This window comes from Physeter macrocephalus, chromosome 6 (genome assembly GCF_002837175.3).
Source record: "Physeter macrocephalus isolate SW-GA chromosome 6, ASM283717v5, whole genome shotgun sequence".
Classification (NCBI taxonomy): Eukaryota; Metazoa; Chordata; class Mammalia; order Artiodactyla; family Physeteridae; genus Physeter; species Physeter macrocephalus.
Window position 1 is genome coordinate 88068880 of NC_041219.1, and position 13956 is coordinate 88082835.

At 46.3% G+C, this 13956-nt stretch overlaps 2 protein-coding genes across 2 annotated transcripts in view; both read left to right on the forward strand.

The window, feature by feature from the left end:
* CELA1 (chymotrypsin like elastase 1) overlaps window positions 1-3028 on the forward strand; it is a 15981-nt gene extending 12953 nt beyond the window's left edge. Inside the window, exons 7-8 of the mRNA XM_007119473.1 lie at window positions 1973-2122; window positions 2880-3028. Of these exons, the coding sequence (XP_007119535.1) occupies window positions 1973-2122; window positions 2880-2897 (168 nt within the window). The 3' untranslated portion in view covers window positions 2898-3028. The remainder of the gene's footprint in view (window positions 1-1972; window positions 2123-2879) is intronic.
* Window positions 3029-6971: 3943 nt separating this feature from the next.
* BIN2 (bridging integrator 2) overlaps window positions 6972-13956 on the forward strand; it is a 33646-nt gene continuing 26661 nt past the window's right edge. The window contains exon 1 of the mRNA XM_028490333.2: window positions 6972-7101. Coding sequence (XP_028346134.1) covers window positions 7021-7101 — 81 coding nt within the window. The 5' untranslated portion in view covers window positions 6972-7020. The remainder of the gene's footprint in view (window positions 7102-13956) is intronic.

Consider the following 13956-nt stretch of genomic DNA (forward strand, 5'->3'; position numbering starts at 1 on the left):
TTTGTGGTATGCGGGCCTCACACTGTTGTGGCCTCTCCCGTTGCGGAGCACAGGCTCAGCGGCCATGGCTCACGGGCCCAGCCGCTCCGTGGCATGTGGGATCCTCCCAAACCGGGGCGCGAACCCGGTTCCTCTGCATCGGCAGGCGGACGCGCAACCACTGCGCCACCAGGGAAGCCCAATAATTGTCTTTTAAAATTTGCATAATGTATACTCAATTTATCACCAGTTCAGCCCCAAACTCTCCACTAATTTATAAGTGACCTATTTTATCTTCTCTTGACCCTAGTGTTCTGTGTCTTGGTATGGGTCTATCTGCATTCATTTTGAGGGACACTTAGTGGGTTTTTTCATTCTGGAAACTCCAGACCTTTGCTTCTGAAAATGTTTATTTATTGATCATTTCCTCCCCTCCATTTTTATTTTCTCTTTCTAGAATTTCCATTATTCACACATCTACCTCCTAAATTGGTCCTCTTATTTTCATATTTTCTCTCTATATATTTTGTCTGCTTAATCTCCTAACCCAATCTTTCATTTCTATCATATTCATAATTTCCAAAGGCTCTTTTTGTTTTCTGAATGCTCTAATAGCTTGCTGTTCTTGTATCATGGATGCAATATTAATCATAGTTTTGTTGTTTATATTCTTCTCCCTGCATAATCTTGGTTGCCTTCATTTTTAATTTCTTTCTCTTTGTTTTGATCTTTATATATTTATTTATTTTTAATAAGGAGGTTTTAATTTTATTTATTTATTTTATTTTTGCCTGCATTGGGTCTTTGTTGCTGCGCGCGGGCTTTCTCTAGTTGCCGTGAGCGGGGGCTACTCTTTGTTGTGGTGCACGGGCTTCTCATTGCGGTGGCTTCTCTTACTGCGGAGCACAGGCTCTAGGCCTGCGGGCTTCAGTAGTTGTGGCTCACGGGCTCTAGAGCGCAGGCTGAGTAGTTGTGGCGCACGGGCTTAGTTGCACTGTGGCATGTGGGATTTTCCCGGACCAGGGCTTGAACCTGTGTCCCCTGCGTTGGCCGGCGATTCTTAACCACTGCGCCACCAGGGAAGCCCCTTGATCTTTATTTTTATATTGAGGCTTTCTTCAGATGTTTGGTCATCCTTGACCATATGCTCTTATTTCAGAGTGGGACAGTGAAGAGCTGATAGGTAGCTCTGAGCCTTAGGTGGTGTTCATCTATAGTGAACTGCTTTGTCAGGGGATCTGGCTAGGCCATTTCATTGGGGGACTTCCAACGTTAGTATCTTTAGATCTTCCCTCTTGTGCTGGTCAGATTCTCCAAAGAAATATCTTCTAATTTTATGTCTGGAATCACAGAACTGACATTCTGGGAACTGAGTAAGGAAATGAGTGTCAAGGTCACAGTCTGTAAACTCCGGTTTGTCTGATTCTAAACCCGAGCACGTAACCACTACCCAATACATCACTTTCTCGTCTCTTTACACCAGTTTAGTTTAACATGTTTTGACTACCAACCCTGTGTCTAAAGGCTAAGTCTAATTAGACCCGTTGGTCTGAATGCTGGGGATAAATAAATCATTAGAACAACCTATTCCCCTCACCCCAGGTTCAATTTAAGTCAGTAACAGCTATTGAACCTAAGATGTTCAAAGTTCTATGCTAGCATTGTGGAGAGGAAAATACCAGTAAGATGTAGTTCCTGTCTCAAGAAGCTCACAGTTAAGCGTGGGAGATAGAAACAAATTATGAAACCAAAATACAAGGCAGAACATGACATGAGTGCTACAAAAGAAAGGAAGAAGTGCTATGGTCGTTTAGAAAGGAAGAGGAGATTCATCTTGATTGAGGGGATATGAAGGAAGTGGGGATTTTAATTGGAGCTTTTAAACAGTATAGGATTGTACAAACAGAGATGGGGGTGGGTGGGTGTAAGCAGAAACAAAGGCCCAAACATCAAAAGATCTGGAGTTTTAGGACACTGCTTCTCCTCTCCACAGGGTGATTCTGGGGGCCCCCTTCATTGCTTGGTGAATGGCCAGTATACTGTCCACGGTGTGACCAGCTTTGTGTCCAGCCTGGGCTGTAATGTCTCCAGGAAGCCCACAGTCTTCACTCGGGTCTCTGCTTACATCTCTTGGATAAATAACGTGAGTCCTCTCAAATGATGGTTTGAAATAGGGTTACCTGGAGACCCATGTGCTGGCTGGGGTGGGGAGCAAAAATTAAGCAGGGGAAGCCATCCTCTTCCTCACCGCATTCAAATGTTTACTCCTTTCCCTTCCTCCATAGTGTACTTTCGCTCGATAACGTTGCCATCCTGAGTTCCACTTCACATACCCACTAAGAATGCTTCACTCAACTGTATTGTTTACTGCTTAGGGTAATGTGGGTGGTGGCAACAGCAGATCTGAACCAGGTACATATCAGTGCTGTCCAAAGTCAAAGCCAAGGGGAAAATGGCTTCCCTCTCCTGGGTGAGGGAAGAGGCACTAACCTTCTCCTCCACCAGTTCTTTCTAAGGGCATCATGAGAATTTGCTCTACCCTTTGCCAAGAGGTTTTACCACCTTAAACAATGCTTGAGGGTTAGGTGAGACTACACCTACACTGACCTGGTGGTAGAGCCTCACAGTTATCCCACCTATACCCTCCAGTCTTCAAACACATTCTGGAGTCTTGTGGCATGAACCTTGACTCACAACCGGTTCAAGGTCTGCCCTTGACACTAAGTCTTGAATATGTGCCTATAACATTGAGTTGTCCTGACACAGCTGAGAACTACTTCCTGCCCCCCACCCCACCCCCATAAACCCAGTACAGGGCCATACTCAACTGGGAGCCCTGAAGGAAAAAGAAAGGAGGTGGGCAGAAGTTACTGACTGGATATAACCGGTTTTTCCTTCAGGTCACTGCCAACAACTGAACATTTTCTTATGTCCAACGGCCTTCCCAAGATGATTCTTAGATCCACAGCAGGACTTGAGGCCATCAAGGAAAAACCATTCTAACAGACTATTGAGCCAGATGCAGAAATGCAAATAAAACTGAATATATATATCACCCTGTGTCTTTTTATTTGTAATTAAGCCCTCTAGTGGAAATGCAGCTATAGGGCCTGAGTTGGATTTCAGCACATTTCTGGGCTCGTTCTTCCATTTGCTGCCATCTCTATCAGTTCACAAACTAAGCCAAGTGAGAGTGGTCTTACATTGTCCTTTTTGGATTATGTTAGGACCTACTCATCCATTAATTTTCCCATCTGTCCCTCCTCCCAAACATATTTGCTATATTCAAAGGCACAGAGGGCTTTAAAATGTTCCTGAGTGACTAAATGTGCCCTGACTCTCCCAAGTAGACTGTAGGCTTGTCCTTCTTTTGTTTCTCCCTTCAGTGCCTAGAACAGTGCTCACCCCAAGGTTCTGAGTCATGGCAACTACAAGGATACATTAGAGATAAGAGTACAGGATTAGGTGGTAGGTCAGATGCCAGCAGACAACATAAGTGACAAATTAGAAAGGAGACAGAGAGGAAAGAATAGAAAAAAGGAGAAAAGAAGATAAGGAACAAAGAAAGGAAAGGGTTGAGGGGAAAATAATATGTGGTCTCAAACTAAGTATGAGTCAGCACTTCAAGGCTGGACAAAAATAAGCAACCAGATCCGGGGTTCTATAAACCACAGAGAACTGGGAAGCTGATAATTCTGTCCTATCCTGGCCAGGGCTCAGTCTGTTAGAGTGGCCTGTGATAGAGTGAAGAGGGAACTGAAAGGAGAAGACTAAGAGGGTGAGAAGTAGCTTTTCATAGCAATCTCTGAGGACCAGACAAGAGGTACCAGGATAGTTAACATTACAGCAGGAGAAACTGGCTAAGACCGGTCTTGCAATTTGTAGGCCGCTTTGTCAGCAGAGGCCTCTAGAACAGTGTATACACCAAAAGAAGCTGGGCTAGACAGGACACCTTTATTCCCAACTCACTTCTACCACTGAGGAACTGGGTAACCTTGGGCAAGTCACCAGCCCTTTCTGTTACTCAGTTTCCCTACCTAGTTAACGTCTAAAGATTTTTCCTGCTCTAATAATACTATATGATTTGGTGGCGACAAATTTCAGTTCCCAAGGGATTGGCACTGAAGACGGTTTCTTAGGAAGCAGTGGCTGGGCTGCATTGCTGAGGATGCTGAGGATTCCTGACAGTGACCCAGGTATCAGCCTCCTGCTAGTGACACACCTGTTGTCATCACCATCTCTCCTCAGTGTTCCCACAGCACCACAGTCCTCCCACTTGCCCCCACTTCTCCCCACCCAACGTGAAGTCCTTCCATTTTCTTCACTTTGCCTCTTCTAGACCATCCCCACAGCTAGCGTTATAACAGAATAAACCCTAATGACCTATTACCTGAAATTTTTGTATCCATCTCTAGAAATGAATTAAGCACATAACATTATAAACATCTGATTAACAACCTACCTCCACTTCCAGACATTAAGCATCTTGAAGTCAGGGATCACATTTTTAAAATTCATTCTTGGCTTCCCCAACACCCAGCAATGCCTGTCACATGGTTGACCCTGAGTGCAGTATGCCTTTTGGGGGGAATGACCTGAAAAACAATAGCAGAGAAGGCCCTCCAATTTTGTCTCAGACCTCTAGCTTCCCTCTCCAGTCCTTAGGAAGTGTATTTTGTCCCTCTTCCTTTCTTTCGGGGAATTTTACCTTTACTATAAAATCCTTGAGTAAGCAGTTCCTCAAAACCCAGAGTCCTAATTTCCAGCTATCCCCTCAAACATGTCAGGGAGTAACTTTCTTTTCTTTTTTTTTTTTAATGTGGTCCTCTCTGCATTAGAGATTGAGGGTTTTTTTAAATTAATGAATTAATTAATTTTTGGCCGCGTTGGGTCTTCGTTGCTGCATGCAGGCTTTCTCTAGTTGCGGCGAGCAGGGGCTACTCTTTGTTGCAATGCGTGGGCTTCTCATTGCGGTGGCTTCTCTTGTTGTGGAGTGTGGGCTTCAGTAGTGGTGGCACAGGCTCAGTGGTTGTGGCGTATGGGCTTAGTTGCTCCGCGGCACGTGGGATCTTCCCGGACCAGGGCTCGAACCCCTGTCCCCTGCGTTGGCAGGCGGGATTCTTAACCACTGTGCCACCAGGGAAGTCCCAGGGAGTAACTCATTTGGAGACCTTCTACCTAGAGAAGAAACTGTTATAATCTCAGCAGTCCCACCCCAAGTTACACAATTGATATCCTCTCTCCATCTAGTACACTGTACTAGTTCCTCCAGCTAGAAGAATTTGCTCCCCATCCCCAGCACAGGCTTCCATACCCTCCTCCTCAGCCTTTTTTCAATAAAGGTCCTCTCCTTTCCTAAGCATCCTTGTTTCTACTTCTAGCTCAGTTGTTCCTCCCTTTCAAGTCCAGATCTGGAGTCCTGTCCCCTTTGCTCAGCCTACCCCTACCAGATCTAGGTTTAGAGCTGTGAGTGAAAGAATGTTGCCTGCCATATCAGTAAACAAAGGATGTTGCAGCCATCAAGCCATCACACTACAGCACCCCCTCCCCCAGTGGTGAGCCCTGAGGGAACTCAGGATAGAAACAGGATGCTGACCATCAAGCCAACAGCCACTGAAGCCACCCCCAGCCCCAACAGTTTACCCTGAGGAGACTCAGGATAAGAAAGCACAGGATACTGGCCCCAGATAGCAGAGGTGCTTATCAAAGGAGTGATTTCAGCGAGCCCAAACTCTTGCATCTTCCCACAAATAGAAAAGCATCAAATTCCTTAACTTGAGATATCTGGTTTTCTTTAATTAACCATAATCTTTTGATGTTCTGACAACCTGGTCTTTGTTGCAAAACCTCCTATATATCCTGGCTCCTCCCTTACCTCTTCCCGGCAGTCTCTCAGAGCTACTTGAGAGGCCGTGTCCCAGGCTTAAGTCCTCGGTTTTGTCCGCCAAATAAAACGTAATTCTCAACTTTTAGGTTGTGCTTTTTTTTTTTTTTCAGTTGACAGAGCCAACCTCTCTGGTAGAGGGTTTCCATCTCTAAAAACTGCACCCTGGAGTAAGAAATTTTACTTGGTGACCAGTACACATACCCATATAAGTCAAACCCATTTTCCCATACAACATTCTTCTTTTTAAAAAAATTTATTTATTTTTGGCTGTGTTGGGTCTTCATTGCTGCGCTCAGGCTTTCTCTAGAGCATTGAGCGGGGTCTACTCTTCCTTGCAGTGCATGGGCTTCTCATTGCAGTGCCTTCCCTTGCTGCAGAGCACGGACTTCAGTAGTTGTGGCACACGGAGCTCAGTAGTTGTGGCTCACCAGCTCTAGAGCGCAGGCTCAGTAGTTGTGGCGCACGGGTTTAGTTGCTCAGCAGCATGTGGGATCTTCGCGGACCAGGGCTCGAAACCAGGCTCGAACCCGTGTCCCTGCATTGGCAGGCGGACTCTCAACCACTGCACCACCAGGGAAGTCCCTTATACAACCCTCTTGCTGAGTGGAAATCACAGTATTTTCTACCCCCTTGTTTCAGTTATCCCCCCCGCTGATCGGTTACAGATAATTGGCTCTCCGGGAACACTGAGTCTTGGCACACGTTTGCAAACTCTTCAACAGGGCTGGTGTTCCTCTATCTCAGGGCCGGAGGGTTTGGAGCGCCACCTGAGGGCAGGCCCGCCTTTCCCGCCTCCTGGGAACAGGCCCAGGCCCAGCCCCAGCCTGAGCCCCACAGGTGCCCTATTGGCCCCTCCCCAGGCCGCACCCGGGAGCCGGACTGCGATGGGCTTCGGGGGAGGGCCCAAGGGCGCCACCGGCTGGGCCTCGAGTGGGCCTCGCAAGGGTCTCCGTGACGGCCGGGCGCCCTGGGCCTCAGGCAGCCTCGGGCAGGCCAGGGTGAGCCCGAGGCGGCGGCGGGGCGGGGTGTGCGTCGCGAGGCCCGCCCGCCCGACCGGATGCAAGGCATGCCGGGAACCTTACTTCCTTCTCAGGGGCCCCGAGAAAACCACAGGGCTCCGGGCCAGGGCCTGCCGCCCCTGGGGAGCCGGCAGGATGGCTGAGGGCAGGGCGAGCGGCGCCGCCGGCCTCTTCGCCAGGCAGGTGCAGAAGAAGTTTAGCAGGGCCCAGGAGAAGGTAGGCAGCCGGGAGCCGAGGCCGAGGCGCAACGGGGCGACCAGGGCGTGCAGAGTGCTCGGAGCCGGGAGGCTGGGCCGCCCTCGGGTATCCGGTGACCTCGGGAAACGCGAACGGGGACTGGGTTTCCATTGAAACAGGCAGATTTGAGAGAAGGCAGATCCTTGCCTGGTCTTGGGCAGGGATGGGGGAAGCTGGGAAACGGGTCCCGCGGCCTCTCTCGGGAACCTTAAACAACGCCCAAGCTGACCCAGAAAAGGGGAACTAACGTTGGTGACTGCTGTGTAGCAGATTTTGGCCTCGCAACCCAGCGAAGGTGGTATTTTTTACAGATGATGAAATTGAAGGTTCAAAGAGGGTCATTTCCCAGAGTCATAAGACAGTACTGACCAGCTGGCCTGCCAGCGAGCATCACCCGTTAGCTGGAACCGGGAGTCCAGGAGGACTAGAGGAATTCTGCCCAATTCCCTCTGTACCTGACCCGGCCTGGCCGCGGGGTGTTGCTTAAGCTGATGTAAGCAGAAGCCCGTATCTGCTTCCTGTGCCTCGCTTTGGCGTTGGAGAGTACCCTGTTCAGGGTGGGGAAGGAGCACTTCTTTTTGCATTGTATCCTTGGTTAGCTGTGGGTGGCCCTGCTCCATCTAGGTAGGCTGTCTGTACGTCCGTTTATAACTTGCCCACCTATGGAGATGGTGTGGATGCTGCTCCACACATTTCAGCGGCATTACTGTTTCTACCCGTTCAGAGTATTTTCTTTGCTTCTAACCTGAACCCCTGCTCTCCACCCACCGACACTCTGGTAGGTGAGATGGTATGGGTAAATGAATAGGCTAGAAGAAAAACGGAGGGAGAGAGCGATAAGGACCTGGGAGAGAATTTTGGTTTTCTAAGACTTCGTGGTCTTAGAAGCATTTGAATGAACCCCATATGCTTAAGAATTTAAATACTTAAATATTTGTAGCATCTTCTAAAAGCGGAGCACTAGCTTGAGTGCTGGGAAGGATTAAAGGCAGCCAGCTCTCCCAAGTGGGATTATCAACAGAGAATTGATGGAATATAGATGTAGTCCCTATGTTTAAGAGGTTCACAGTGGAAGGGTAGGGAGAATGTGTGTGTTTTTTCCCCGGTCTTTGTCTGAGGAAGCTGGGGTCATGTGAAAGAGCAGAGGAAAAGGAAAAGATTTTTGTGTGGCTAGACTTTGTTACTTTACCCTAACTTCACCTTGATCATGGTTTCAGTCTCTCCAAAGGCTGTCTAGTTACAAATCTGATAGTGATCAGAGCCTACGGGAAGGTCTAGTTAGAAATGGTTTGTGGAGGAAAAGGAGGTACTAGAGAAGAGAAGGCCAGCTACTCTATGGGTTGGAAAAACAAAAAGAAATCGCCAGAGACCAAAAACTCGTGGATAATAGTTATGTTTAAAAGACACAGCAATTGATTTTACCTCACTCTTTCACCTTCTGTCTTCATCTAGCCTGTCAACACTATGCCCTTGCTTTAGGATTTCTTTCCTTTTTTAGCATGGGCTCCGAAGCCTCAGGTAAATAACATCCCTGCTCTGAGCTTCAGATTCTGCATCTGTAAAATGAGAATTGATGTTTAGTGATTTGGAAACTCAATTTGGTGAGGACACCGAAGTGAGAAAGGGAGAGGGCTCCTCAAACCTCAGAGTCAAGTATTTCCCAAAAAGAGAACCAGCTGCCCAGGTACACCCTGTTCTTTCTTCCTAGTCTGAACCCTGAGAAAGCAGAGAGAGGCACAAACTCAAATCTGCCCTGAGGAACTCCCAGGTTGTTGCAGAAAACAAGGAGATACTCTGAACCCAGACTTAGACACAAAGGCAGGCAGACATTGAACTTCGAGCTGTACAGCTGGCACCCTAGAGGTAGTGGATGTTGCCTGGATAGAATGGGAATGGCCTGGGTTTGGGAGAAAGAGCTCACCTCAGCCTGCCAGAGTTTTTGAGCCTTGGGAAGTTATTGAAGGCAAGATAAAGAGGGAGAATGTTATAGTCAAAAGAAAGGACTCACTGGGACACTGCAGTTTTACTCTAAGCAGTTGACTGTAATCATCTGAGTAATATGTAACAACTAATGTGTCAAATATCAAGTGCCTGCTATGGACAAAGCACAGGAATATAAGAAGGATGTGATATCTCCCTTTATGGAGCCCACATTCTTGTGATATGATCTCACTTCATCTTTTCAACTCTTTAAGCATGCTATTAGTATCCCAACTTTAGAAATGAGGAAATAAGTCTCAAAAGAGATTGGCAAGTGGCAGAAGTATCACTGAAACTCAGGTGTCCTGCCTTAGGATCCCAATTGCAGGCTGCTCTCTTTACAAGTTTCCTGAAAAACCACTCTAACATCTGTGTCTCCCCACTTCCTGCTGTGCCTGCCCACTTCCTGCTGATCTTCTCGAAGGAGCAAACCTAGGAGTGAAGGTCTGGTGACTTAAACACAATGAAGATGAAGCATTCTTGTTTTATTTTCCAGTTCCTACTCAGACTCAACAGGAGTCTGGCTTTATTGTGTTTTTACAATATGATACATCTTCACATTTCAAACTAATACTTTCACCATCTGTTTGTGATTTCTCTGTGGCAGACTTCTCAGATCTCCCCCAAGAAAGGGCATTCATTGTTTACCACTCCTTTGTTGGTCTTTTCCGATGTTGACTTCTACTCAGCTTGTATCCCAGAGGGTTCAATCAGCAATATTTACAGAAAAACTCCTTTGTCCGAGGTACTGGGCTGGACCCAGGAGGGAATTTAGAGATGAGCAAGAGGCATTCTTGCCTGCTAGAAGCTTACAGTCTAATTGTTTTTTGTTGTTGTTGTTGTTTGTTTGTTTGTTTAAAGTAAAATAAGTGACCTGAGAGATCTGCTTGTCCGTGGGAATTCAGAGGACAGAAGAATTGAGACTAGAGGGAGGTTTTGTAGTGAAGGCTGAATTTGAGATAGGAATTATGGCTGATTAGTAGTTCCTCAGGCAAGTGGTGAGAGAGCAGTCCAGCTGAGGAATGCCAGCATGAGCAAGGCATGGAATTTGGAAATCCTTTTAGGCAGAATAGGGAGAAATGCAGCTGAGCTGGAGCTCAGGGAGTGGTGGGAGAAAAGGCTGGAAAATATATTAGGGCCATATTAAGGAGAGCCTACTTTAGAATATATCTTGAAAATAAGGGTTTTTTACATAACTACAGTATTATCACATCTAAGAAAAAATTTTCTAACAAAATTCCATAAATGTCTAATATCCAACCCCTCTTCAAATTACTCCAATTGACAGAATTAACTAAACTATAAAACATGTCTGCAGTGATTTTTTTTTAAGCTTTATACTTCCACCCCAACTTACACAAAAATTAAAATAGGTCAATGAACACTGGAATATTCTTCACCTGTTTCACCAAGTGTTAACATTTTGCCACATTTACTTTCTCTCTTGTCCCTGCTCTTTCTCTTTAAATAATCTGTATTCTAACTTCTTACCTGCTAGGCCAGGCAAACTGGGGCGAAATTCTCAGTGCAGGACTTTAAGGATTGGCATTATATGGGCTTTCATTAGTAAATAATCCAAAGGTAGAATTATTAATTCTTTCAACAAACATCTATAGAGTATCCGTACATCCTCCATCCTCAAGGAACTCTAGTTGAGGAAGAACATCTACAACATAGTGTAGGTGCCCTGACACATGGCCCTCTTGCTTAAGGCAACAAATACTTTGGGCCCAGGGCATTGGGTTATGTTTTCAGGGTGATCATACTCATCTTTTCAGTTTCAGAATTGAAGGTGGGAGTGTTCCCTCAACACACACACTTCCACACCCTCCAAGCCTTTTTGCCTTGAGCCTTTTGGGGTTTGGGGATATTGGTCTGCTCCAGGGTGTGCCACACTGACTCTAGACTGAATTGACACCTCTCTCCTTCAGCACCTCTCCCCCCACCCCACCAGCAGAAGAACCAAGCCCCAGGCAAAGGAAGGGAGGGGTGGCAGGAAGGAAGTGAGAGCTGCCATTACCACTAAACAAGGTGGTGTTGCAACTTTCTGGTAGAGGACAGTGTTTGGTTTGGGGGAGAGGGTGGAGCCTTGGAAGATGAGCGACTCTGCACACCCAGGGCCGGCTGTCAGGTGAGGTGGAGAGACACAGACAAACGCAGACAAACACGTATGGCTAAACTGAAAAGGAAATAAAGACAGGTATTTATAGGGAAGGGAGTGGAACTAGACACAATGATAGCATTTGTATTAAGTACTCACCATAGGGCAGCACTGTGAAAGCAATTTATGTGTATAATATCATTTAATTCTCCCAACAGCTCCAGGAGATATTATCATCTTAGTGGGGGAAAGGGAGTTCTGTAAACTGAGGCTCTAGAGTTGAAGTGATTTGCCCAAAGTCTTATAGCCAGTAAGTGGAAAAGCCAAGATAGGGGCATATATCTGTCTCACTCCAGCAACCTTGAGCTTAACCACCATAGAGAGAGCTCCAGAAGTGAGAGATGTTAGCCTCAGGATTAAGAATGGAGACACCTTAGTCAGAGTCTACATAGAGCCGGTCTCACGCCCAAGACCTGGGCACTCTTTCATAAGATTCAGAGTCCTTCGCAATGAGATTCCAATCTCCCTTTCTAGTTTCCTTACCCATCACTCCCCATAACACACCCTAAACCAGTCATGCTGAACCATCTCATGAAACTGCCATGAATTTGCATATGCCTGTGACTTTGCTGATGTTGTCTTTGCCTGAAATCCTCTTTCTAACTTCACCCTTTTTACTTTCAGTCTAGCAAAATCTTTTTTTAAAAAAAATATTTATTTATTTATTTGGTTGCAGGCTCTTAGTTGCAGCAGACGGGCTCCTTGGTTGCGGCTTGCCTGCTCCTTAGTTGCGGCACGCGGTCTCCTTAGTTGCAGCAGGCAGGCTCCTTAGTTGTGGCATGTGAACTCTTAGTTGCGGCATGCATGTGGGATCTAGTTTCCTGACCAGGGATCGAACCCTGGCCCCCTGCATTGGGAGCGCGGAGTCTTATCCACTGCGCCACCGGGGAAGTCCCTAGCAAAATCTTAATTAAAGGCCCAGTCCATTGGTTCCCTCCTGTATCAGTCTCACTCTCCTTCCTGTTGTAAGTATTAAGTATCTATTTGCTGGATACTGAGAAATACAGATAAGGCAAGTGCCCAATCCTCAAGGAGCTCACAGTTTAGAAGGAGACATAGATAAATGCAAATAATAAAATAGTAATAGGGGAATTCTCTGGTGGTCCAGTGGTTAGGACTCAGCGCTTTCACTTCTGGGGCCCGAGTTCAGTCCCTGGTTGGGAAGCTAAGATACTCCGCAAGCAGCGCAGCATGGCCAAAAGAAACAAAAAAACAAAAACCAGTAACAAAAGTGTATACAGGTACAGAAGTTGTAACTGCTTAGGAGGGAGCGATTTAGCTTGATTAATGGGATGAAGTAGATGTGATTAAGTGTCACAAAGGATATGGAGTATGAATTAGGTCTTTTTAGATAGTTGGCTGACAATGAGGTGAGGAAGAGCATTCTGGAAAGAGGGCATTGGGTTATGGGTTTATTTAATATAATACTCTCCCCCACGCCGAAAGCCACTGTACATAACAGCATCTACAACAAGCAACAGTATGGTTTATTAGAAAACTAAAGAAGTGTGAGAGAGAGAGACCGGTAGGAAGAAGGAATACTGAGAGCTGAGGCTCAATGAAGGGTCAGTTCATTGAGACCCATATGTATGCTAGAGTTAGAACTATAACTTGTAGATACTTTTTTTTTTTTTTTTTTTTGGCTGCGTTGAGTCTTTGTTGCTACACATGGGCTTTCCCTAGTTGTGGTGAGCCGGGGCTGCTCTTCATCTATCTCAGTGCGCAGGATTCTCGTTGCGGTGGTTTCTCTTGTTGCAGAGCATGGGCTCTAGGGCGCGCGGGCTTTAGTTGCTCTGTGACATGTGGGATCTTCCCAGACCAGGGATCAAACCCATGTCCCCTGCATTGGCAGGTGGATTCTTAACCCCTGCGCCGCCAGGGAAGTCCCATATTGGGCATTTAATAAAAATCTGTTGAGCAGATGAATGGAGAATCATCAGAAGGTTTTAAGCAGCAGCATGATAGACCAGGCCAGGTGGAAAACAATGAAGGCCTGGAATAAAGCTATGGCAGTGAGACTGGAAATCATGGGATGGTTTCCAGATGGTGAGGGATTCCATGAAGGAAGTGAGAGAAGTAGTTGAGGGCAACTCCTGATTCTGACTTGGGCCTGGGGGATGGTGGTGCCTCCTTCCAAAATAGGGTTACAGATACAAGAGTCAGGGTTTTCTTCCTTGTTATAAGTGAGTGTCCCCTATGAGAACAGGAGCTGTGCCTTTCTTATTTCCATGTCCTTTGCATCAGCGCTCAGATTAGTATGATGGTTGGCTCTCCCGGTCCCAGGGGAGAGGAGATCAATAGGGACAGCACTCACTTCTAGCTGAGTTTCAAATGCATTATATCAGGGCTTCTCAAAGTTTTCCACAAGGGCCTTCAGAAGAAGAGAGTCTCCTACTCACCTCTCTGACCTCATCTATCTAAAGGAATCTGCTGCTATGGCTGGAAGAGGGTCTCTCAAGTAAAAAAATATCTTCAAGGCTCATGTTTTATCTTTAAAAGCCATGCACATTTTACATTCTTCTAATTAATTCTTGTTTTAATATAATACTCTCCCCCACGCCGAAAACCACTGTAAATAACAATTTCATTCCAGGAACATATACCATATTTATTCTGGTCTTTATATATACCCCCTAGTACACTGCTGTATATCCCCAGGAGTACCCCAATTTGAGAAGAACCATAAAACATGA